The sequence below is a fragment of the Rhinatrema bivittatum genome, chromosome 4 (genome assembly GCF_901001135.1).
Source record: "Rhinatrema bivittatum chromosome 4, aRhiBiv1.1, whole genome shotgun sequence".
Taxonomy (NCBI): Eukaryota; Metazoa; Chordata; class Amphibia; order Gymnophiona; family Rhinatrematidae; genus Rhinatrema; species Rhinatrema bivittatum.
The window spans coordinates 449,806,423-449,831,821 of NC_042618.1; the positions used below are offsets into that span (position 1 = coordinate 449,806,423).

The following is a 25,399-nucleotide window of genomic DNA, read 5'->3' on the forward strand; positions in this document are numbered from 1 at the left end:
TAGTTCTTGGTAGTTTGCATTCTACATGCTCTGAAGGAGGACAGTTCCTCAAAATTAATGGCAGACTTTTTATGTAGCTAAAGGTGTTTACTTATTACTGTATTAGTTTCAGATTCACCTGAGTCCAGTATTCAGTGCCATTTGTCCAAGTAAGTTCAGACATAGCTGGACAAATGGTGCTATTTAAATATCTAGCTAAAAAATTAGTCTGATATGGTGGGGGTAGGGCTGTGGCGTTCTGGAGTGAAGTCAGCTGCCTGGTTAATTTGGTCTGGTAAACACTGATATTTAGTGTTATCTGGATAACTTAATTACACAAAAGCAGTCCTAAAATTAGCTGGATATACTTATCTGGGGAACTTTGAAATAGCCGTGGATATTCAGTGGGGTGACTGTGCTGCTGAATATGCAAGCATAGTTAGCCAGATAAATTATCCGGCTAATTCTTCAAACCAGCCAGTGACTAAATAGCAGGCCCACTTGGTTTTAAACAGTCTTTTAGTTTTATTTCTAGTGGCTCCTTTCTTCTTTCACTATGTGATGGCATTAGTAGTTTGCAAGAGAAACTGTGGAAATACTGTGAGAGCAGGAGAGAGAAGAAAACTGGAGCCATCCAGAACTTGTCGGACACTAGCAGCACCAGGCACATGCACTGAGGAAATATTAGAGACAAACTTCAATCATGAATTGCTAGCAAGTGACTTTGATCTGGGTTATTGGTAATGATACTATTCTAATAGGCTAAGATGGCTACAGAATTGTAACACATTCCCCTGTATGAAAATTCAATCATTTTTTATCATGAAACTTACAGGAGCTGATGAAAAAACCTTCTTTACCAGTTCCTACAAACAAAGACTTGATGCGTCTTGCTGAGATGGAGCAGATTGTTGCAGAGCAGGACAACTCGATTGCTTCACTTTCAGGCAAATTAAAGAGAATGACAGCAGAACTGGAGAAGCAAAAGCAAATCACTTTAATAAAAATTAAAGAATTTGAAAGCAGCAAGGCTAAGTAAGTCTTTAATTATACTATGCGAGATTGTATAGTGCAATAAATTTGATGTGAACTTAAATCCCAAGGAGGTAATTTTCAAAGGAGTTGCACATGTAAAAGTAGCAATTTTCAAAAACCCATTTATGCATATAGTCTTTGGTTAATTCAACCCAAAAGAGTGAATTTTCAAAGGAGTTACATGTGAAAAAGCAATTTTCAAAAGCCCATTTACACGAGTAAAACGTTTTGAAAATGTCCACTGTATGCAAGTGTTCACATGATTATAGCCCTTCTGCTAGTCTAAGCTGGGAGAATTAGGGGTAGATTTTATAAATTTGCGTGAGCGCAAACAAAAGTACGCTGGATTTTATAAGATACACACGTAGCCGCGCATATCTTATAAAATCTGGGGTCGACACGCGCAAGGGGGTGCACATTTGTGCAACTTGCGCGTGACGAGCCCGGCGCGCGCTGCCTGTTCCCTCCGAGGCCGCTCCGAAATCGGAGCGGCCTCTGAGGGAACTTTCTTTCCACCCCCCGCACCTTCCCCTCCCTTCCCCTACCTAACCCACCCCCCCTACCTTTGTTGCCAGATTTACGCCTGCCAAAAGCAGGTGTAAATCTGCGCGCGCCAGCAGGCTGCTGGCGCGCCATCACCAGACCCAGGGGCTGGTCCGGAGGCCTCGACCACGCCCCCGGGCCGGCGCCACGCCCCCGGTCCCGCCTCGAACCACCCCCTGACCCCGGACACGCCCCCTCCCATTTTATGAAGCCCCGGGACTTACGCGCGTCCCGGGGCCCTGCGCGCGCCGGCGGCCTATGCAAAATAGGCGCACCAGTGCGCAAGTGCCCTGCGCTCGTAAATCCGGCCGGATTTACTCGTGCAGGGCTTTTAAAATCCGGCCCTTAGAGCGTATAGCAGTGAATGATGAGATAGACTTAATTGGCATCTAAGAGACATGGTGGAAGGAGAATAACCAATGTAATAGTGCCATACCAGGATACAAATTATATTGCAATAATAGGGAGGAGCAACTTGGTGGAGGTGGTGGCACTTTATGTCTGGAATGGCATAGAGTCCAACAGGATAAGGATCTTGCAAGAGACTAAATGTACAATAGAATCTTTATCTGTAGAAATTCCATGTGTGTCGGGGAAGAGTATAGCAACAGGAGTATACCACCATCCACCTGGCCAAAAGAAATTGGGGAAGCTAACCAAATTAGAAGTGCAGTAATACTGGGAGATTTCAGTTACCAAGACAAAACGTGCAAGGAAAAGATTTAAAGTTCCACCAAACTGTCAAGCGTATAAATTCTAGATTTTATTCTCACAGTCAGTAAGGTAAGGCAACTCCACATATATTTTTGAATGAACAGGTATCAGTCCCCGACACAGTCCTGTGTTTCGCTGGTGGCTGCATCGGGAGGGACCACAGTGACTATAACATCTGTAATATAAATGCATACAATCTTGGTGAAACATAACTAGTTGGGCTACTAAGATGTCACAATCAAAATGTAAACACATACCTTTTAAAGGGACCATGGAGCGCGAACGCCCTCACCCTGTCAACCAATTTAAAGGAGAAGAAGTCTTGGCGCCAAAACAGATGCCATCCACCTTTGCTCTCTTCTACCTAACAGCTCCGCATAATCTCCTCCCCTCATAGAGGGGGGAACGATCTCTAATACTTGAAAAGTGAGCTCAGAGATAGAATGGCCCAAATGAGTCCAATGGGAGACTAAAGGTTCATCAATTCTGAGAAGTCTAATATTGGAACAATGCTCGATAATGCGGGTTTTCACCATCCTCGTGGTTTTTCCCACATATAAACGAGGGCAGGGGCACTGTACCACGTATACTACCCCCTTAGTTGTACAGTCGGACACCCCTCGTAGTTGGAACATTTGACCAGAGTCAGGATGTTTAAAAGAGGAAGTTACTGCAGTATGACTGCACATAGTGCAGCGACCACAGGGACTATGGCATCCAGCCCCCCTGGTGGCTACCTCATTCCTGCAAAACATCGTGTGTACCAACTTATCTCGGAGGTTGCTGCCTCTCCGGAATGAAAACCGTAAAGCACCCTGAAACAAAGATGATAAGGCTAAGTTATGCCAGTGTCTGCGGATCATCGAGGCTATGGATTTGCTCACAACTGAGAAAGGTAAGATACAGTTATGGGATATATCGTCATCCTCCACGGAGGGAAGGAATAACCAATCCCGATTAATGTATAATGCCCGTTTGAAGGCTTTTTTCACTACCCGTGGAGGATATCCTCGGTCCAAAAATCTCTGAGACATTATCTGAGCCTGTGGTACAAAATCAGTACGGGATGAGCACAGACGTCGCAGTCTGAGAAACTGGCCAGTTGGAATATTATCCCGCAGGGGTTTAGGGTGACAACTGGAGTAGGACAGTAACGTGTTCCGATCAGTCGCTTTTCGAAAGAGTGTAGTCACGAATTGGTTATTTTCAACAGAAATTAAAATGTCAAGAAATGAAATTTGCAAAGAGTGGATACTCTTTCGAAAAGCGACTGATCGGAAGACGTTACTGTCCTGGACTGATCCTTGGTACTACAGGAACGAAAATTATCAGGTAAGAAACTAATTTTCCTATATAATACATGACAGCTTTATGGAGCAATTGGTTCAGGAACCGACAAGAGAGGAGGTATTTTAGATCTAATTCTTAGTGGCGTGCAGGATTTCGTGAGAGAGATAACAGTGGTGGTACCACTTAGCAATAGTGATCATAACATGATCAAATTTGAATTAGTGACTGAAAGGGGACAAGAAATAAATCCTTGGCTCTAGCACTAAACTTTCAAAAGGGAAACTTTGATAAAATGAGAAAAATTAGTTTAAAAAAACTAAAAGGTGCAGCTGCGAGTGTACCAAGGTGTGGACATTGTTAAAAAAAAACCCAAAAAAAAACCATCTTAGAAGCGCAGTCCAGATGTATTCCATGCATTAAGAAATGTGGACAGAAGGCCAAACAATTGTTCATATGGTTAAAAGGTGAAGTGAAAGAGGCTATTTTAGCCAAAAGATCTTCCTTCAAAAATTGGATGAAGGATCCATCTGAAGAAAATAGGAAAAAAGCATGTATTGGCAAGTTAAATGTAAAACATTGATAAGAGGCTAAAAGAGAATTTGAAAAGAAATTGGCCATGGAGGCAAAAACTTATAAGTGTTTTTAAATATATCTGAATCAGGAAGCCTGTGAGGGAGTGTTTGCGACTATTAGATGATCAAAGTGTTTCGGTAATTGCCAGGTTCTTGTGGCCTGGATTTGGCCTCTGTTGGAAACAGGATGCTGGGCTTGATGGACCCTTGGTCAGACCCAGCATGGTAATTTCTTATGTTCTTAAAGGGTTAAAGGGACCTGTAAGGAAGATAAGGCCATCGTGGAGAGACTAAATGAATTCTTTGCTTCAATGTTTGCTGAACAGGATGTTGGGGAGATACCCATGCTGGAGATGGTTTTCAAGAATGACTATTCATATAAACTGACCCAAATCATGGTGAACCTGGAAGATTTAGTAGGCCAGATTAGCAAATCACCCAAACTGGATGTTGTACATCCTAGGGTTCTGAAAGAACTCAAAAATGAAATTTCAGACCTGTTACAAGTAATTTGTAACCCATCATTAAAACCATCCATTGTACCTGAAGACTGGAAGGTGGCCAATGGAACTCCGATATATAAAAGGGCTCCAGAGGTGATCCAGGATACTATAGACAGGTAGAGCCTTACTTCAGTTCCGGGAAAAAATGTGGAAACTATTATAAAGAATAAAATCACAGAACATATAGATTAATTTAATGGGACACAGTCAGCATAGATTTACCCAAGGGAAGTCTTGCCTCACAAATCTGCTACATTTTTTTCGAAGAAGTGAATAAGAATGTGGATAAAGGTGAACCGGTAGATGTGGTGTATTTGGATTTTCAGAAGACATTAAAGAGTTTGTCAAATGAGAGGCTTCTAAGAAAACTAAAAAGTCATGGGATTGGAGCCGATGTACTTTCGTGGATTGCAAACTGGTTAGATGGTCTGTTTTCACAGTGGAAAAAGTTAAACAGGGGAGTGCCTCAGGGATCTGGACCAGTGCGTTTTAATATATTTATAAATGATCTGGAAAGAGGTGATCAGATTTACAGATGACACAAAATTATTCAGAGTAATTAAATGTCAAGCGGATTGTGATAAATTGTAGGAGGAACTTTCAAGGCTAGAAGATTTGGGTGTCCATATGGCAGATGAAATTTAACGTGGAGAAGTGGAAAGTGTTGCATATAGGAAAAAATAATTATGCTGTAGCTACATGTTATGTTATTAGGCTCCATTTTAGGAGATACTACCCAGGAAAAAGATCTGGGCATCATAGTTGATATTACATTGATGGTATTGCGGCAGTATAGAAAGCTGATGGTATTGCTGATGGTATTGCGGCAGTATAGAAAGCAAACAGAATATTAGGAAGGGAATGGCAAAGAAAATGGAGGATGCATTAATGCCTCTGTATCACTCAATAGTTAGCCTGCGTCTTGAATACCGTGTGCAATTCTGATCACCACATCTCAAAAAAGATATAGTTGCATTGGAGAAAGTGCATGGAGAAAGTGCATGGAATGGCTCCCTATGAGGAAAGGCTAAAGAGGTTAGGACTGTTCAACTAGGAGAATATTTAGCTGAAGGGGGATATGATAGAGGTCTATAAAATCATGAAAGGACTTGAATGGGAAAATGTGAAACTTTTATTTACTCTTTCGGATAATACAAGGACTAGGGAGTACTCCATGAAGTTAGTAAATAGCACATTTAAAACAAATCTGAGAAAATTCTTTTTCACTCAATGCACAATTAAGCTCTGGAATTAGCCAAAGGATCTTATTAAGACAGCTAGTGTAGCTGGGTTTAAAAAAGGGTTGATAATTTCCTGGAGGAGAAGTCCATAAACTGCTATTAATCAATAGGGAATAACCACTGGTTATTACTGGCATTAGTAACATGGGATTTATTTAATGTTTGGGTACTTGTCAGGTATTTGTGACTTGGATTGACCATTATTGGAAACAGGTTCCCTGTACGTACCCAGATCAGTCCTGACTCCTGGGTTTTGCCTCCCTGCTAGCAGATGGAGACAGAAAATTTCACTGACACTGTACATAACTCAGTGTGCCACCTGCAGTTCCTCAGTATTTCTCTGTCTCCAGCAGATGATAGATGATGTAAAACCTACAGTCTGGAGAGAAAGGAAAAAAAAGATGAAAAGCCAAAATTTCTGGATCCTCCCATGGGGTTGTGAGGTCCTGCTGGGACCATCCTCCCTGGTTTGAAGCAGACAAGTAGGGGGTTGGCAACCATTCTGATAGCTCGGTCTGGAGGTCCAAGGGGTAGACATCTGATGATCCAGGTCCCGTATCCCCCATGAGACAGCAGTGGAACTTGTTGGCAGTTCTGCACTGCAAGCCCAGTGAAGCAGCAAAGTATCCCTTTTATACAGTTTGTCCTGGGCTGGGTCGCTAAAGTTTGGCTAAAGGAGACTGATATAACCAGTGGTCTGGCTCTTTTCTCATTTGCCATGTGACCTGTGCTCCTGGAACTGGAACCTCTGCACCAAAGGAAAGTATTGGTTTCTATAGAGTTTTATTTGTTTTCAGAGAGAGAGAAAAAAAAGAGAACAACAAATTAGAGTAATCTGTGCAGCACTGGGATTCTGGGGGGAGAGGTGAGCTACCTTAGCAGCTCAGGGAGCTCAGCAATGGGGTTTTTAAGCAACTTCTCTGCCTGCGGAGGAGACCGGGTGTTGTCTTCATGGCCCTGAGGGACTGTTCCCCTGCTTCTCATTGAGGTGCTAGTGGTGGTGTGGGAAGGAACAGCGGGGTGCGTTTGACAAAAGTGGCATAGAGTTGGGGGATCTGCATCAAACATGGCTGCACTGGAAGAACGAAACTCACAGGTGACTGGGTCTACCACTGAGTCTTTCCCCATCAGCGCGGAAATGACGGCCATTTTCAATTCCCTAGCAGCGTCGGTGGGAGAGGCAGGGGAATCCCCTCCTCAACTATTGCTGGCGGATTTCTGTCCCGCAGAGGTGCAGAGAGGCACTTGTACCAAGGAGGAGTCTCTGGTTCTGGTAGAGGTCTTCTGCTGGTTTTAACTTGTTTATGCACAAAGCTTGTTTAACAGAACAAGCAGCAGGGGATGCTAGCATTTAACTCTAGTCTCCATGGATTTTCAGCCAGTCAAGAAGCCTGAGCTGTTGAGAACCTCTTCAAGCCTTCGATGATTTTCAGTGCCGGATGTTGAACAGATCCAGGCCTAAATGCGCTGAAGGTGCAGACAGGCTGTGCTTAGTCATGTGGTAGGCCACAGCAACGGTTCTTTTCCTGTGTGTGTAGGCATGTGCGCACACATTCTCACCGCGTAGTGATTGTATGTGTATAAGACCGTGGCCTAGACTTGAATGCGTATGTCTGTGACCTAGACTTGAATGTGTATTTGCGCAGGTACTTGAGCACGTATTTCTGCGTGGAAAACTGCAACCTAGACTGGAGCACGTATTTGCACAGGTACTTCTGTGCATAAGAGTGCAATCTAAACGTAAGCATATTTGCACAGGTACTTGTGCGCATACAACCAAGGCCTATATGAGCACATATTTGCCATGTACTTGTGCGCATGTGACCACAACCTAGTCATGAGCGCATATTTGCACACATCCTGGAGGGGCATTGGTGAACGCGCAGGAGGCTGCCTAGAGCTGAAGTTCAGGAGAGCTAGGTGCCAGGAATGAACGGGTCTAAGCACCTTGCTATCTATGAGACTTGCCATCTGATAGCAATTCAGCCCCCACTCTCTCTCCGTTTGTGACAGTGCTGTTTACATGCTCAATGCGATTTGACTACTACAGCATTTGCCCATGTTGGGATATCCTCTCAGCCTATGTGTCTCTGGAGGGGAGTGGAGTGAGAGGCAAGGCAAGTCAGTTCTCCCCCTCCTTTGTTTCTGAGGGTAGAAGCCTCCCTGAGAGAGAGGTTGGAGATAACAAGTTTGGGCTTATGGGCTCCACTATAGATCCATCCTCCTTCTCCTGGATGGAATATTTCCAGGCCCTGCAGACCTTTCGGCAGGGCGCCTAGCGAAGGCAAAGCAACCTATTATGTAGAGATCGCATGCTCAGGCCTCCCATTTTTCAGTCACAGCGAGCAAATGCAGGGAGGCTGTCCCTGGTAATGTTCAAGGAGATGTGGATCATGTGACATTGGAGGATTCCAATGGGAAATTGGCTTTCTCACCTCTAGAAGAGGGAGAAATTGCTTATGATTGCGAGCTGCTTCGGACTCTGCTCAGATTTTTTCATTTTTCACAGGGATGTCTTGCTGAGTTTGTTGATTCAGACCTGAACACGCTTGGCGTGGCCAGAGTCTGTTGGCTCAGACCCTAAACATACTTAGTGTGGCCAGAAGTCAGTTTTAAGTTAAGCATCCTGTTTTTCCCCCCCTGTATCCAGTTCAAGAGATAATGGATTTAAAGAAGGTAAATGCGGCTCTCAAGGTTCCCTGTTTCTGCATGGAAAAGTGGAGGTCCAACTCTGAGGTCTGTCATAGCGGTAGTATTTATTTATTTATTTATTTAGACACTTTTATATACCAGTATTAGTGGGGACATCATACCGGTTCACATACTAACAAAAGGCTTGAAAATACATATCAACAGGGAAGGAAAACTGGGCGGGGAGTTAACCAAGGGCAGTATGGAAAAATAGATTAAAAAACAAGAACCAGAAACAATTTACAATATAATTAGTTCCTTAATATAAGGAAAGGGAGGTCACCAGGGGGTGGTGTAAGAGATGGTGTAGTATGCAAGGAAGAGTCCTTGACATCTCTTGCCTTGACAGAGGCGTATCTGCACATAGCCATCAGGCCAAAGCAGCAGAGATTCCAGAGGTTCATGGGCGTAAGGGAACATTTTCAGTTTCGAGCCCATCTGTTCAGCTGGCGATGGCTCCACATACCTTAACCAAGGTGATGGTGGTGGGGGCAGCCACATTGCAAAAGGATGATGTATTGGTGCCTCTATATCTGGACAACTGGCTCATTCATGCGAAATCAGAGGACCTCTGTTGACAATCAGTACAAAAGGTACCAATGCGCTTGAAGTCTCTAGGATGGGTGGTGAATCTAGCAACGAGCCTTTTAGTCTTCTTTCAAACTCTGGAGTATCTGGGAGCTCAATTTGACACGCTGGCAGAGAGAGTGTTTCTCACGGAAAGAGTCACTGAAATTGCAGAGTCAGATTAGGCTTCTGCTACAGCTTTCAGTGCCCAGAATTTGAGATTATTTACAAGTTCTGGGTTCTATGGCATCGACATTGGAATTAATGCATTGTGTATTTGCGCATATGCGGCCTTTGCAGGGGATTCTTCTCTCCCGCTGGAATCCGTTATTGGAAGAGTTTCATCTTTCACTTCTGTTATAGGGGCAAGCCAAGGACAGTCCTTTCCTGGTGGCTTACTCGCACCAATCTCAAATGTGGTGCAGAATTGGAGGTTCCGAAATGGGTAATAGACACCATCGATGCAGGCCTCTTTAGATGAAGGGTGGTGTGGCAAGATCAGTTGGCGCAGGGCCAGTAGTCAAAACAGGAGGCCTCATTGTCTATCAGTAAGTTAGAGACAAGAGCAGTGCATTTTGCTTTGCTTGTTTGCCTAGGTTACACAGCCCTCCAGTACGATGCTATCAAACAATGCGATGACTGGCCTACATCGTCAAGATGGAACCAAGAATCAGGAAGTGGCTTGAGACACTCGGGAGTTGATTCTCTGGGCAGAGCAGCACTTGGGGTGGCTAGCAGCATCTCACATTGCCAGAGTGAGATTTTCCTTATGGTGCACATCAAAGGAAATTGATCCCTTTACCTGCCCCACTACAAAGTTCCTAGACTACCTCTGGTATCTCTTGGAGGTTGGTCTACAAACTTCCTCCATCAGAGTCCATGTCAGCGCCGTAGCCGTACCATAGACGCGTAGGGGAAGTCTCCACCTCGACGGCCCTTTGCCCTTACTATGTCACAGGGGCTACCGCTGCCATTGGTCGACCCCAGTGACATAGTAAGGGCAAAGGGCCGTCGACACCATTTTGATTACTGGCAACAGACGCCCCTGTGCCCTTACTATGTCACAGGGGCTACCGCCGCCATTGGTCGACCCCAGTGACATAGTGAGGGCAAAGGGCCGTCGGCGCCATTTTGACTACTGGCAGCCGACAGCCCATCCAGGAGATCGCTCCCGGACTGCTCCTAGACCACCGCTGGACCACCAGGGACTTTTGGCAGGTCTTGGGGGGGGGGTCAGGAGGGTGGGGGGTTGTAGTAAATTAATTTTGGAGGTCTTGGGGGGGTGTCAGGAGGGTGGGGGGTTTTGTTAGATTTTTACTTTTTATTAAAGATTTGTCTGCGAGCCCTGGACCCCCGCTGGACCACCAGGGACTTTTGGCAGGTCTTGGGGGGGGTCAGGAGGGTGGGGGTTGTAGTAAATTAATTTGGCAGGTCTTGGGGGGGTCAGGAGGGTGGGGGGTTGTAGTTAGTATGGCTCTCACGGAATTACATTTTAAAATATGTGGCGTTCATGGCTCTCTCAGCCAAAAAGGTTCCCGACCCCTGGATTGGGGGTTGGGAACTGATCAAGGCCGCGGGTGTCGGCACGTGCAGGATGCACAAGTGTGCACCCCCCTGCTCATGCCGACCCCCGATTTTTATAACGTGCGCACCTGCGCGCACATGTTATAAAATCGGGTGCGGCTTAGTACCCAATATCCTTCCAGCGACCCACTGGAATTTCAGGATGCCTTCCTATCCAAACCCACCCTTGTTGTGCCTGTTGCACATCTTTGGGTGTTTTTGGTACATTGCTCAGGCATCCTCAGCTCGCTATTCACCCATATGTGAGGACTACCATCCTGCTTGTCCTGTGAGAAAGCAGAATTGCTTACCTGTAACAGGTGTTCTCACAGGACAGCAGGATGTTAGTCCTCACGAAACCCGCCCGCCACCCCGTGAAGTTGGGTTCGCTTACAATTTATTATTTTATTTTTCACTCCTACTTTTTCTATATATGAGAATGAAGGGGGACCCCTGCTGGATGGAGGGTGAGGTGGCATGCTGGGCATGCTCAGTGTGCCAAGTCAAAGTTCTAGAAACATTGACAAAGTGTTCTGTGAGGGCTCCATCCTGATGATGTCACCCATATGTGAGAACTATCATCCTGCTATCCTGTGAGAACATCTGTTACAGGTAAGCAACTCTGCTTTCAGTATGTGTTGCGTCCGATGGTTGCAGATGACTGCAACTGCTCTGCCTTACCTCTTTTCTTCCCTTTTCCTCCTTTTTGGGCAAGATGGCTGCCTCCGGTGCCAAGGGCCTCGACATCTCCAGTCTAGCATGAGCGTTCCAGTCTGCCATGCTCACTCCCGTGGCCTCCTAGGGCGCGCGCACCTCTCCTACGTTCAAATACACGTCATGGCGGGAACCTTGGGGATGTCCCCACCGCATGACGTCAATACCTCCGGGTATTTCAAGCCTCCGCTCCGCTACCACCATTGAGTTAGCAAGCTACTCTGACCACTCTAAGCTGCACGCTTAGATGCTGCTCTACACTCCAAGGGCCTCGCTCCTTCAGAAGCTCAAGACACCTGCTCCTCGGGGGTCTCTCGCTTCCATCTCCCTTCGGGGCCTTAGTAATTGAGACAACCGCTCCTCAAGGGTCTCTCTCTCTCTCTTATTCTACAGGACCTCTGGACTACCTGGTACTCACTCCTCGAGGGCCTACCATTCTCGTATCCTGTACCACGGACCTTCGGTCCCTCCATTTCTACCAGGTGGTACCTTCAGAAGTGTAGGCGTCTTGCCTACACTTCTGAAGGTACCTTTGCGATCTGATGCTCCAACGCCACCCATCAGGCTCGGTGCTGCCTGCACCGCGGGTCCCCGCCTCTCTGAAACATCTGGGTGAGAATCTACTTCTGAGACTGTTGAACGTATTGGCACCTCGCGGACCTCTGTGCCTTATCTTCTTGCTTCATACCATCTACCTACAGCAGTACAATAAAGCCTTCCATTCTATCTGTGTCTGCTATTTGAGTTTAGCCTATCACTGTGTTCACCATGGGGCTCCTCCCCGTGGGCGGAGTCATCTTCACAGTGACCAAGTGTCATAAGAACATAATGCCACAAACACAAAAGATTGTTCTCCATGGGCTGGGCTCAGCTCGGGGCCCTGCAGGCCATCCATGTCCTAGCCCAGCGGATCACAGAACAAAAAATGTCTTTGGAAAGCCTAGCTACTGCCTTCAATCAGTTACATGCTCAACTGAATTCTTCAACTCCTCCTGTGAAGGAATTGCTGTCTTCAGTGGTAACCCTCAAGACCACTGTGCCTCTATCCACGCCTACCCGCTTTACGGTTGAAGCCAAGATGTGTAGAGGGTTTGTTAATCAATGCAGCATGCATTTTTCATTACAGCCTACCCTCTTTCCCACTGAAGCTTCCAAGACCACCTACATCCTATCGTTCCTAGAAGGAAGAGCCCTGGCCTGGGCTTCACCGTTATGGGAACGTGAAGATCCTATCCTGAACAACTTACCAGGATTACTAAAACTTTTTAAGTCTGTTTTTGATGACCTGGCTCACCAGACTGTCGCTAGTTCTGCTTTGCTCAATCTTCAGCAAGGTAACAAGCCGCTTACAGACTTTGCAATTGAATTTAAGACTTTAGCATCCAAATTACATTGGGACACTGGATGCATACGTTCCATATTCATGGCGGGTCTCAACTCTTGCCTAAAGGACAAGTTAGTTGCTCGTGATTTGCCAGATACCCTAGAGGGCCTGATGGAATTGGCTGGGAGAATTGACCGCCGCATCCGCAACTGAACTCAGGAGGCAAAGAGTCCACGAAAGTCTACGGTGGGGGCTAACTGTCCTAAACCTGTGCCGAGTGCTTCTGGCTTACAGTCTACATCTTTAGAGGAAGAAGAGCCTATGCAGTTAGGCCGTAGCCACTTAACTTCCAAGGAGAGACGTTTCCGCAAGCGCATGGGGTTATGCATGTATTGTGGCCAGTCGGGCCACGCAGTCCAGACTTGTCCCATCTGTCCGGGAAAATGACGGGCCTAGGATCTGCAGGAGGACTTCTCCTGGGCCTCACCTCTCCCACTCCTCCATTATCCTTACCAGTATCGCTGCTCTGCAGAGGTCTTGAATTTCAGACTCCCGCTCTCATTCACTCCGGTGCAGGAGGTAATTTTATTCTGAAGCGCTTAGTTGAACATCTAAGGATTCCTACCACACCAATAGCTAAGCCTTTGCTATTGTCCTCTATCCATGGAGAACCACTTCCTGGAAAAGTTTCATTGACCACCCAGGCCATTGGCCTGCACACTGGAACTCTACACTCAGAATCCATTTCGTTTCTTAGTATTGGAGAAAGCCATGCATCCGGTGGTATTGGGGCTGCCCTGGCTTCAAGACCATAAGCCACAATTTAATTGGGTCACATTGGAACTGTCCCGATGGGGACCAGACTGTCATGGCCAGTGTCTGGCAGACGTTTCACCGCTTATCTGCATGCCCACCACTCCATCACTACCTGGCTTACCTCCACAATACGCCTCTTTCCAGGACGTTTTCTCAAAACAAGCAGCTGATGTTCTTCCACTGCACAGAGTTCGACTGCGTCATAAATCTGAAACCTAATTCAGAACCTCCCAAAGGAAGAGTTTATCCTCTGTCAGTAGCTGAAACTAAAGAAATGTCTACCTACATACAAGAAAATCTTCAAAAGGGATTCATCAGACCCTCCAAATCTCCTGCTGATGCAGGCTTCTTTTTCATAGGAAAAAAAAGATGGCATCTTACGCCCCTGCATCGACTACAGGGGTCTGAATGAGATTACCATCAAGGACAGGTACCCCCTGCGCTTAATTTCTGAACTGTTTGATAAGCTCCAAGGAGCCAAAATATTCTCCAAATTGGACCTTAAGGGAGCTTACAACTTGGTGCATATTCGAGAAGGAGACGAATGGAAGACTGCTTTTAACACCTGTGATGGACACTTTGAATACCTCGTCATGCCCTTCAGTTTAAGTAACGCACCCACAGTCTTTCAAAATATGATGAACGACATCTTAAGGGACTTACTTTATCAATGTGTGGTAGTCTATCTCGATGATATACTGATCTTTTCGCAAGATCTGCAAACTCATCAGGAGGATGTCAAGAATGTCCTAAGACGCCTGCGTGAGTACCACTTATATGCAAAGCTTGAAAAGTGCGAATTCCACAAAGAATCTGTACCCTTCCTGGGATACATTGTGTCTAAGAACGGGTTTCAAATGGACCCTAAGAAATTAGAAAGTATCCAGGACTGGCCTCAACCTACAGGCCTGAAGGCACTGCATTGCTTCTTGGGCTTCACCAATTACTACCGATCCTTTATTAAAAACTACTCGTCATTGACAGTCCCTCTAACCGCTATGACCAAGAAGGGAGCCAACCCTGCCAATTGGTTTCCAGAAGCCATATCAACCTTTCTGATGCTCAGAGAGGCTTTTCAGAAGAAGACGTGCCTCCACCACTCTGATCCACACCGCCCTTTCATCGTGGATGTCGACGCATCAGACGTTGGTGTAGGGGCGGTTCTAAGTCAGTACAGCGAATCCAATGTGCTCCATCCTTGTTCCTTCTTCTCAAGGGGATTCTCGACTGCCGAGAGAAATTATGGGATAGGAGATAAGGAGTTACTCGCAATCAAGCTGGCTTTTGAAGAATGGCATCCTTGGCTAGAAGGCGCACAACACCAAATTGTAGTGTACACCGATCACAAGAATCTGGAGTACCTTCGACATGCTCAACGACTCAATCACAGTCAAGCAAGATGGTCTCTGTTTTTCACCAGATTTGACTTCCTTCTGAAGTATCGTCCAGGAGGAAAGAACACTCTGGCTGATGCCCTTTCACGATCCTTCTCCTCTCAGGATGTGCCGGATGAACCCCGTCATATCATTAATCCCGAAAGAGTGGTCCTCGCAGCCACCCACACAGTACCCACCGGGAAGACGGTGGTCGCCAGACGTTTAAGGAAAAAACTGTTGAAGTGGGCTCATGATTCCCGTCTGGCAGGCCATCCGGGACAGAGTCGTACTCTAGCTATGTTACAGAGATACTATTGGTGGCCAACCATGAAAAAGGACGTACAAGCATAGGTGCAGTTTGTGCCAAACAAAAGCCACCACCCGGGCGTCCTTGGGGCCTATTATAGCCTCTACCATCGCCGGATGAACCATGGACGCATATAGCAACCGATTTCGTTGTGGACCTGCCTTCATCCAACGAAAATAACACCATTTGGGTCAAGGTTGACCACTTCTCCAAAATGGCACATTTTGTAACACTACCAGGATTGCCCTCTGCTACAGAGTTAGCAAAACTCTTCATTAAAAACATCTTCTGCCTTCATGGGATGCCTAAGCATATCCTGACAGAGGAGTACAATTTACTGCAAAATTTTGGAGAGCATTATGTCAAAAATTTGACATCGCCTTGGATTTAACCTCTGCCTACCATCCTCAGTCTAACGGTCAGACTGAGAGGATGAATAGAACGCTGAAACAATTTCTGCGATCCTATGTCAATTCTAGACAGAACAACTGGGCTGAACTACTGCCTTGGGCAGAATTTGCCATTAATTTGCATCCTGCTACAGCAATGGGGTCTTTCCCCTTCCAACTTGTCTATGGAAGACAAACATTACCTCCTCTGCCAATTCCATTGATAGTAGCCTCTCCTGCTGCCCAGTTTACTGCAGCAGAATTATCCCAACTATGGAGGCAAATGAAGGAGCTTCTCCTCAAAGAAGGCCTAAAAGCAAAAAGAACTTATGCTCATCATCAAAAGGCACCACAGTTTCAGCTCTGAGACAAAGTCTGGTTAAGTACCAAGTACCTTTGACTTAAGCTTCCTTCCGCAAGATTTGCACCTCGCTATGTTGGACCCTTTGCCATCCTTTGGTGATTAGGGAATTTGACGTACAGTCTAAAACTGTCTCCATCAATGAAGATACATAATGCATTCCATGTATCTCTATTAAAGTCAGTGATGCTCTCTGAATTCTCCAGGAAAACCCCAGAACCTACCAATCTGGATACTGAAGATGACATTGAATATGCCATGGACGACATCCTTGATGTATGCAAAAGAGGCAATACATGGGAATATCTCATCTCATGGGAGAACTATGGTCCAGAAGAGAACTCCTGGGAACCACTGGCCAACATTACAGATAAGGAGATGATTCGTCAATTCCACCTGGCACACCCACGAAAACCCAGACCACCTGGAAGAGGTCTTGGAGGGGACTCTTTGAAGGGGGGTACTGTTGCGTCTGTCGGTCGCAGACGGCTGTGACCACTCTGCCTTACCTCTTTTCTTCCCTTTTCCTCCTCTTTGGGCAAGATGGCTGCCTCCGGTGCCAAGGGCCTCGACGTCTCCAGTCTAGCATGAGCGTTCCAGTCTGCCATGCTCACTCCCGTGGCCTCCTAGGGCGTGCGCACCTCTCCTATGCTCAAATACACGTCATGGCGGGAACCTCGGGGGCGTCCCCACCGCATGACGTCAATACCTCCGGGTATTTCAAGCCTTCGCTTCGCTACCACCATTGAGTTAGCAAGGACTTCAGTTAAGCTACTCTGACCGCTCTAAGCTGAACGCTTAGACGCCACTCTACACTTCAAGGGCCTCGCTCCTTCAGAAGCTCAAGACACCCGCTCCTCAGGGGTCTCTCGCTTCCATCTCCCTTCGGGGCCTTAGTAATTGAGACAACCGCTCCTCGAGGGTCTCTCTCTCTCTTATTCTACAGGAACTCTTGACTACCTGGTACTCCCTCCTCGAGGGCCTACCATTCTAGTATCCTGTACCACGGACCTTCAGTCCCACCATCTCTACCAGGAAGACAGCTACACTCCTGTGAGTACCTTTGCGATCCGGTGCTCCAACGCTACCCACCAGGCTCAGTGCTACCCGCACCGCAGGTCTCAGCCTCTCTGAAACACCTGGGTGAGAATCTACTTCTGAGATTGTTGAACGTATTGTCACCTCGCGGACCTCAGTGCCTTATCTTCCTGCTTCATGCCATCTACCTACAGCAGTACAATAAAGCCTTCCATTCTATCTGTGTCTGCTATCTGAGTTTAGCCTATCACTGTGTTCCCCACGGGGCTCCTCCCTATGGACGGAGTCCATCACAGTGACCAAGGGTCCACAATGCCACAAACACAACAGAATGTTTGTCCGGCTAAGTTGATGCCTAGCCGGACAAATGCCAGGATTTAAAAATCCCACCAGACTGACTACACCGATGTAGCTGGATGAGTTACCTGGCAAAAAAGTTATCCAGCTATGACAGGGGTGTTCTGGAGCAGAACACCTTTACCCAGCTAATAGGGAGATTTACTAAGCTGTGATAGTTTATCATGGGAGGGGTGAAATATTGCAGAGTGTGTCCCCCTTGATATTTGGCTCCTCAACAAACTTTTGTGGCTGTACTGTGGCTTGACTTTTTTTTTTTTTTTATCATAGTACAAACTTGCAACATAAAAATCGTGGTACGGGACTTTCCCATGCGATGGCAGCGCATGTCAGTTGGAGCCGCCATCACTTAAAGGGCCTGAGGCCCAAAATATCATCCCCTCCCTCCAAATAAATACAAAAGCACCCTGGGGATCAGTGGTGACCCCCAGCTGCCCCCCCCCCCCCAGGCAAATGCCTTCCGAGGCAGCACTGGCCCCTTGAGATTTGAGAAAAAAAAAAAAAGATGCCAACCGCACAATAATGGCCCCCCTTTCTTCACCTCTCCCCCTCTCTCCCCCTTATTCATTAAAAGTGCCACCTTAGGCTTTAGCCTTACACACACACACAAATTCCCCATCCTTTTCCCTTATCCAAATGAATATCTCTGGATATTCATTTGGATAAGGGGTGGTCTGGGGGAACTGGCATATCTCCACCCCCAAACCCCTTTTACCTCTAAAAGTAACCTTTGGTATTTAGTGGATGGCCTGGGGCGACCCTGGGCCTGATTGATGACAGTTTTCAAAATGGTGCCAACCAGGCCCTTTCCCTGTCTCGTAAAGAGGCAAGATGCAAGGACTGGACTTAGGCCACGTGGCTTGCATCTGATCAGTTGTGGTCAGTGCCTTTTTGAAAAATGGTGTCAACCGGGGCTAAGGGGCACCCAGCCCTCTACTGAGTACCGAAGATTGCTTTTAGAGGTAAGAGGGGCTGGGGGTGGGGATCTGCCTGCCCCAGCCAGACCACCAGGGTTATTTTTTGGGGGTGGGGAGAACTCCAGACACCAGGGACATTAATTTATTTGGATGGCATGGGAGAAGGAATGGGGATTTTGTGTGGTAGGGAGGGCTAAAGCGGGTGGGGGAAGGGAGAGGTTCATCGTCGTATGGTTGGCACCATTCTTTTTTTTAATTTCATGAAGCCAGTGCCACCTCAGAAGGCAGCATGGTGGGGGGGAGGGCAACCATTGACCCCAGGGAGAGGGGTTATTTTTGGGCCTTGGCACTTTTAATTTTCCCACGGGACAATCGGGGCCCACATTAGCGTCCTGATGTTCCTGTGAGAAAATAGTTGCAGCTCCCTGAAATGTGCTAAATGAATGGGGCTGATGTTTTTTCGAAATCAGCTGTGTTATTTTATTTACACAGGATTGCCTGTGCTTTGCTTGCATTAGGAAATTTTATGTATGCAAAGTACCTTATTTCCATAGGAAATAGAAATCTTCCATAGGAAGAGGAAATCTTGTGTCCTGTCGCATGATAAACAGCATTTAGCATACATTACATCCTGTTTATCTTGCAAATATTGCCTTATTGCAGCTTAATAAATCCAGCTATGTTAGCCAGATAATCCAAATTTTCAGTGTTCTCCAGCTAACCTAGATGACTTAATACCATGAGGTAAGAGGTTAAAAAAATCTTCTAGACAATGGGGCGGATTTTAAAAGCCCTGCTCGCGTAAATCCGCCCGGATTTACGCGAGCAGTGCCTTGCGCGCCGGTGCGCCTATGTTCCATAGGCCTACCGGCGCGCACAGAGCCCCGGGACTCGCGTAAGTCCCAGGGTTTTTCGAGGGGGGGCGTGTCGGATCGGCGCGGCGTTTTGGGGGCGGGACGCGGCGTTTCGGGGGCGGGCCGGGGGCGTGGTTTCGGCCCGGGGCGGTCCGGGGGCATGGCCGCGCCCTCCGGAACCGCCCCCAGGTCGCGTCTCGGCACGCTAGCGGCCTGCTGGCGCGCGGGGCTTTACTTCTCCCTCCAGGAGGCGTAAATCCCCCGACAAAGGTAGGGGGGGGTCTAGATAGGGCCGGGGGGGTGGGTTAGATAGAGGAAGGGAGGGGAAGGTGAGGGGAGGGCGAAAGCGAGTTCCCTCCGAGGCCGCTCCGATTTCGGAGCGGCCTTGGAGGGAACGGCGGCAGGCTGCGTGGCTCGACGCGCACTGGCTACACGAAATCGGCAGCCTTGCGCGCGCCGATCCAGGATTTTAGCGGATACGCGCGGCTACACACGTATCTACTAAAATCCAGCGTACTTTTGTATGCGCCAACAAAAGTACGCGAAGGCACACTTTTTTAAAATCTACCCCAATATATAACAGCATGGGAAGATAGAACATTAATAAGTTTGCTTTTAGTATACCTAGCTATATTTTTTTGAGTACCCTAATTTTTCACAAAAATGCATTTTATATACCACACATGATTCAAGACTCTTTCTAATCTACATTAGGATGGAATGGATAAAGCCACTCTACCCCAGAATGCCCCTGACAGAGCCGGATTATTATTTTGCTGAATAACAAGTCATCTGACTATATCATCAAATGGTTCTCCTCCTTAAAAGATAGGACATTACAAGTCAAACTAGGTAATCAAATCGTAGTCACCTTCTCGATCGATACAGGCTTCCCCCAAGGGTCAGCATTCTGATCAACATCTATCTCCTGCCTATATGTGCACTACTGACAAACCTGGGACTAAACTTCTTATATGTAGACGATATACAATTATACATCCCTTTCCACAAAGCAATTGAAAAAACTGTGGCAACCCTGTCAACAAATATAAAGAGGCAATACATCAAAAACTTGCCCATCTGAATCTAACTCCTAACACATAGAAAAAAACAAAACAGAAATGATATGGCTATGGAAAGACAACTCGATACTTGGGAATTGCCAACATTACTCCATCAGATGAAGTTCAAAACCTTGGAATTCAAATCAACGAGAACTTCACTATGAAAAAGCATATAAACAAATTAATCAAATCAGGATACCCTGAGAATGCTACATCGACTAAAACCTCTGCTAACAATACAAAACTTCCGCATTGTCTTACAAACTCTTATATTCTCTAACTTAGACTACTGCAGCTCCCTTTTACTAGGCCTCGCCACAAGCCTACTAAAACCATTACAGTTACTTCAAAACGGATCAACAAGACTCCTTCTAGGGACAAGGAAATTCGATCACAACAGCCCATCGCTAATAGCCCTGCACTAGCTACCTGTACAATCTAGAATCCATTATAAAGTGTTGTCACTAATATTCAACATCATCAATATCGATTCATGCCAATTAGGAGGGATGCTACAACTCTATACACCACAGAGGGAGCTAAGATCACAAAACAAAGGTCTCCTTATGGTGCCCTCCACTCGGAGCACATACCTAATGCAAATAAGAGACCAAATGCTTTCAATAGCAGGCTCCAAGCTGTGGAACTCACAATTGTTTCAGATAACAGAAAAAAAGACCTTCAAGTGGGAACTGAAAATATGGCTTTTTAGAAAGACTTACGATTTAATGTAAATAACCATAATATTAAGAATAAGGGGGTCATTTTCCAAATGGAGGTGGAGTTGGGGCGGCACCAGGGTGGACGCGGCGAACACATCGCGGACAGCGAAAATGAAAGAACCCTTTTCGCTGCCAATTTCACGCCCAATAGCACCACCTTTTATGATGGCCGCCCCCCTGTACTGCGTGATTCAAAAGCCCAGCAGTATTAGAGAATCCATGCCTTACTTTGACAGGACGAGATAACGCTAGTCGAACTACAATAGATAATGAATGAGATAAAGGTTTTCCTAGTATGATTAGAATCTTTTTACTGTTATGTAGTCCTAGAATGAATTAATATGAACTAAATTAGATAAGATGTATAATTATGAACCAGAATATGTATTCTCTGTGATGTTGAATAAGAAGAGTGAACATTAATACAAAGTATATGTCCATTGGCCATGAATATGAATGCTAATACTGTAAACCGTTGTGATCATCTTTTGGAATGAATGTATATAAAACACCTAAATAAATAAATAAATAAATGAATATAGGTGTGGTCATACTGGTGGGATTTTTAAATCCTGGCATTTATCCGGATATATGTCAAACAACTGGACAAACATAATAAATACCTCTATATTTCTAGTGTACATTATAGATAAAATAGTGTGGGTTTCATCTTAGTCCACTTGAATGCACAAAAATAAAGGTTAACAAACAAACAAAAGATATGAAGGTGATACCTTTATATTGAACTAATCTGACATATTTCTCAGATTAGCTTTCAGGAGTTGAATTCCCTCCCTCAGGCCACAGCAAAATTTAATTCAAGACTTATGAGCAGGTCTGTTTTAGTATATAGAAACATAGAAACATAGAAATGACGGCAGAAGAAGACCAAACGGCCCATCCAGTTTGCCCAGCAAGCTTCACACATTTTTTTCTGTCATACTTATCTGTTTCTCTTAGCTCTTGGTTCTATTTCCCTTCCACCCCCACCATTAATGTAGAAAGCAGTGATGGAGCTGCATCCAAGTGAAATATCTAGCTTGATTAGTTAGGGGTAGTAGGGGTAGTAATCGCCGCAATAAGCAAGCTACACCCATGCTTATTTGTTTTACCCAGACTATGTTATACAGCCCTTATTGGTTGTTTTTCTTCTCCCCTGCCGTTGAAGCAGGGAGCTATGCTGGATATGCTTGAAGTATCAGTTTATTCTTCTCCCATGCTGTTGAAGCAGAGAGCTATGCTGGATATGCATCGAAAGTGAAGTATCAGGCACATTTGGTTTGGGGTAGTAACCGCCGTAACAAGCCAGCTGCTCCCCGCTTTGTGAGTGTGAACCCTTTTTTCTCCTCCCCTGCCGTTGAAGCAGAGAGCTCTGCTGGATGTGTGAAGTATCAGTTTTTCTTCTCCCCTGCCGTTGAAGCAGAGAACTATGCTGTATATGCATAGAAATTGAAGTATCAGGCTTATTTGGTTTGGGGTAGTAACTGCCGTAACAAGCCAGCTACTCCCCTCTTTGTGAGTGCAAATCCTTTATTCCACATTTCCTCTTGCTGTTGAAGCTAGAACGATGTTGGAGTCACAGTAAGCATGTGTACGTTTATTGAATAAGGGTATTGTCTCCAGGCAGTAGCCATCATTCTGGCGAGTCATCCACTCTTCATTGGCGGCCTCTTGACTTTATGGATCCACAGTGTTTATCCCACGCCCCCTTATATATATTATAAAATGAAAAATTCTAATTATATTTTCTTCTTTCTTTTGCAGTAGTTATCTCACAATTTTTTTAAAGAGTCAATTTTTAAACTGCGCATAGCGACAAAGGCCATGAGCACTTCTTACCTACAGACGCACCAATATTCAAGTATGTGTATACTTTAATTTTGAAACTTGCCATGGGTATAGAGTGCTCATGGATGTTTGCACCTACTTTTTGTGCAGGTAATTTTTCTTTCTTATGGAAAAGAATGTGTGTGGAGTTGAAAATGCAGTCTGTGTGTGTTGTTTTCCTCCTCTAAATGCAGTGTTGAGCAACACCGCATGTACTTTTAGCTGCATTGAAGGGGCAAAGTTTTGTAATAGCCAATTTACATGCATACATCCTTAGTTACCTGCATAAATGGTTTTAAAATTGTCTTTTCAGAAAATAGTGTACTGTTTTATAATGGTTTTCATATAAATGCCTGGAAGATACTCACCTGCTGAATTTTATTGTGATGCTAAGTAGCAAAACTGAAGAATGGAATTGAGATTTTACTGCTGAAATTTGGAAAGAGAACGAGAGCTGCTAAAGCATCCTTCAACATTACTGGTTTCTCACCATATCTTCTTCCTTGTATTTATGGAACAAGTGCTGCCAAAAGAATAGATTCCAGCACACTCTTTATAGCAACTTACAGAAAAATTTTTTAACAAGCTTTCAAATGTTTCCATAAGAGTATTTATTTGTTCCTCCACCTGCCATGTACAGGCTGAGAAGCCAATGAGGCATTCCACCCAAGGCTTCCATTAAGCTCAATACCGGGAAAACTGCTGGTGAAATTATGCCAGCCTCTGAAGTGCTGTATATTGTCTGTTTTCTGGAATGCCAAGCTGCATGTGTTTTATTCCATTGTATATGTGGCCTTTATTTTGTTAGGCTCGAGGGAGACCATACCGTTGAAGTGAAAGCACTGAAAAATGAAGCAGATGAGTTAAGGTCCCGGCTTTCACAGATGGAAAAGGAATTGCACTATCTAAATACTGAGATAGAGGCCCAGAAGGAAGCCAACACTAGAGCTCCAACATCTACAATGAAAAATCTGATGGAGCGGCTAAAGAATCAATTAGCCTTGAAGGAGAAACAACAAAAAGTAAGTTGTTGGGTTTTTTTTTTTTTTTTTTTTTTTAATATGGTTATACCATATAGCCATCTCTCACCAAGTTCATCCTTTTATAGAGGGCCCTGGCTGGGAAAATCAATCTAACTGATTAGATAAGTGGTTGAACCTGAGTTGAGATTGCATTCTGGCTACCACCACTCCCAGACATGTGCCAGGCAATGTAAAATATCTAACACGGGTGCTTTAGGGGACTGCTTTAATCAAAGAACCTTTCAAGTAAAAGAACCAAGAAAATTCTGACCCACGGAAAATGTATGCAGAATTGTAAAAATAATACAGGTATTAAAAAAAAAAAAGAAGGCTAGAATAAACCATAGGCAAAAACTTAATATAGAAACGGTACGAATTTCCTCAGATATGCCAATTAAATTCTATGGTCCTCATATACAAAGTGACATACATCTCCAGCCTCTGCTGCAATATGTAGGTATAGTCATAGACACAATTTAGTTTACTAAATTAAAATATCCAACCAGCGCAAAACGTTCAGTTATATGCATTTGTCTCAAACATATTAAAGCTGTCAATGTGGTATATTATCTGAATCAGGAGGTCCCAACTCCACTCCATATCTGTTCAGAGAGTTGAGGACTATGGTATTTAATTGGTATTTCTCTGCTGAAACAAAAATGATTCTTTGATCAGTGGCAGTTTGCACTATTTGTGTATTAAATTGTTAAAGTCAACAGTTATATTTAGCATGAAACTTAAAGTAGCAGTGGCACATACTCCGTTTTGGCGCTCTAGCCCTCTGCCTAAGTAACCCATTAATCCCATCTGTCCCATGTCTTCAGAATTAGTGCAAACATAATTTAAAGTGTAATTCTTGGCTACCAGTATATTTCTCAGATGTTCCCCATCTGTAAAATGGAATATGAAATGCCACTGGCTAAACAATAAGAATGCATTATAGATGCACTGGATAGAAACAAGGGAAGAAACACAGCAGCCCCAAATATTAGTGGGACTGACCAGAGTAGGGAAATAAAGGGGAAAAATGCAGAAAAGTTTTTCTGGTGGGTAGAGACATCTTACAGTCTTGTTTGGAAATGTTGCTGAGCAATTTTCGCTACTTCGAAACTTAGAAGCATCAGAAAAAGACCAAACAACCTATCTAGTCTTGCCTCAAACGTATGGTAGCCAAGTTGTTTTCTGCAAAATAGCATCATCATGCATCTCTTTTTTATGGCTTCATTCTCTGTATTTGGCCATCAAGTTTATGCATAAAAGACCTGCTTACATCTCCCTTCAGAAGTATTTTCAGTCCCAGCACCCTATGACCTGTGAAGCCTGTAGATCAGTGCCCTACTTTTGATTCCAGGAACGCCTGATTATGTTGACTCCACATCGTCATGATTATCTTCTTTCTTTCTGTACATTTTCATTGCTTTCTCCATTTGTACCCAGCTTTCAAATGAATATTTGAACTTTGTTGACTAAATACGCCTTTCCCTTGTACATACCTGGATCAGTCCAGACAGTGGGTTGAGCCTCCTATCCAGCAGATGGAGACAGAGAAAAACTGAAAGGGTATCCTATATCAGGACAGAGCCCACCCTGCGTCCCTTCAGTATTTCTCTGTC

At 45.1% G+C, this 25,399-nt stretch overlaps 1 protein-coding gene across 3 annotated transcripts in view; it reads left to right on the forward strand.

The window, feature by feature from the left end:
• The window catches only part of CEP290 (centrosomal protein 290), a 557,889-nt gene that overhangs the window by 341,233 nt on the left and 191,257 nt on the right, over positions 1 to 25,399 (forward strand). For all 3 annotated transcript variants that reach the window (XR_003856690.1, XM_029601651.1, XM_029601650.1), the window contains exons 36-37: positions 815 to 1,014; positions 23,573 to 23,786. Coding sequence is in view for 2 of the 3 variants with exons in the window: in XM_029601651.1 (XP_029457511.1) it covers positions 815 to 1,014; positions 23,573 to 23,786 (414 nt within the window). In the remaining variant the exon portion in view is untranslated. The remainder of the gene's footprint in view (positions 1 to 814; positions 1,015 to 23,572; positions 23,787 to 25,399) is intronic.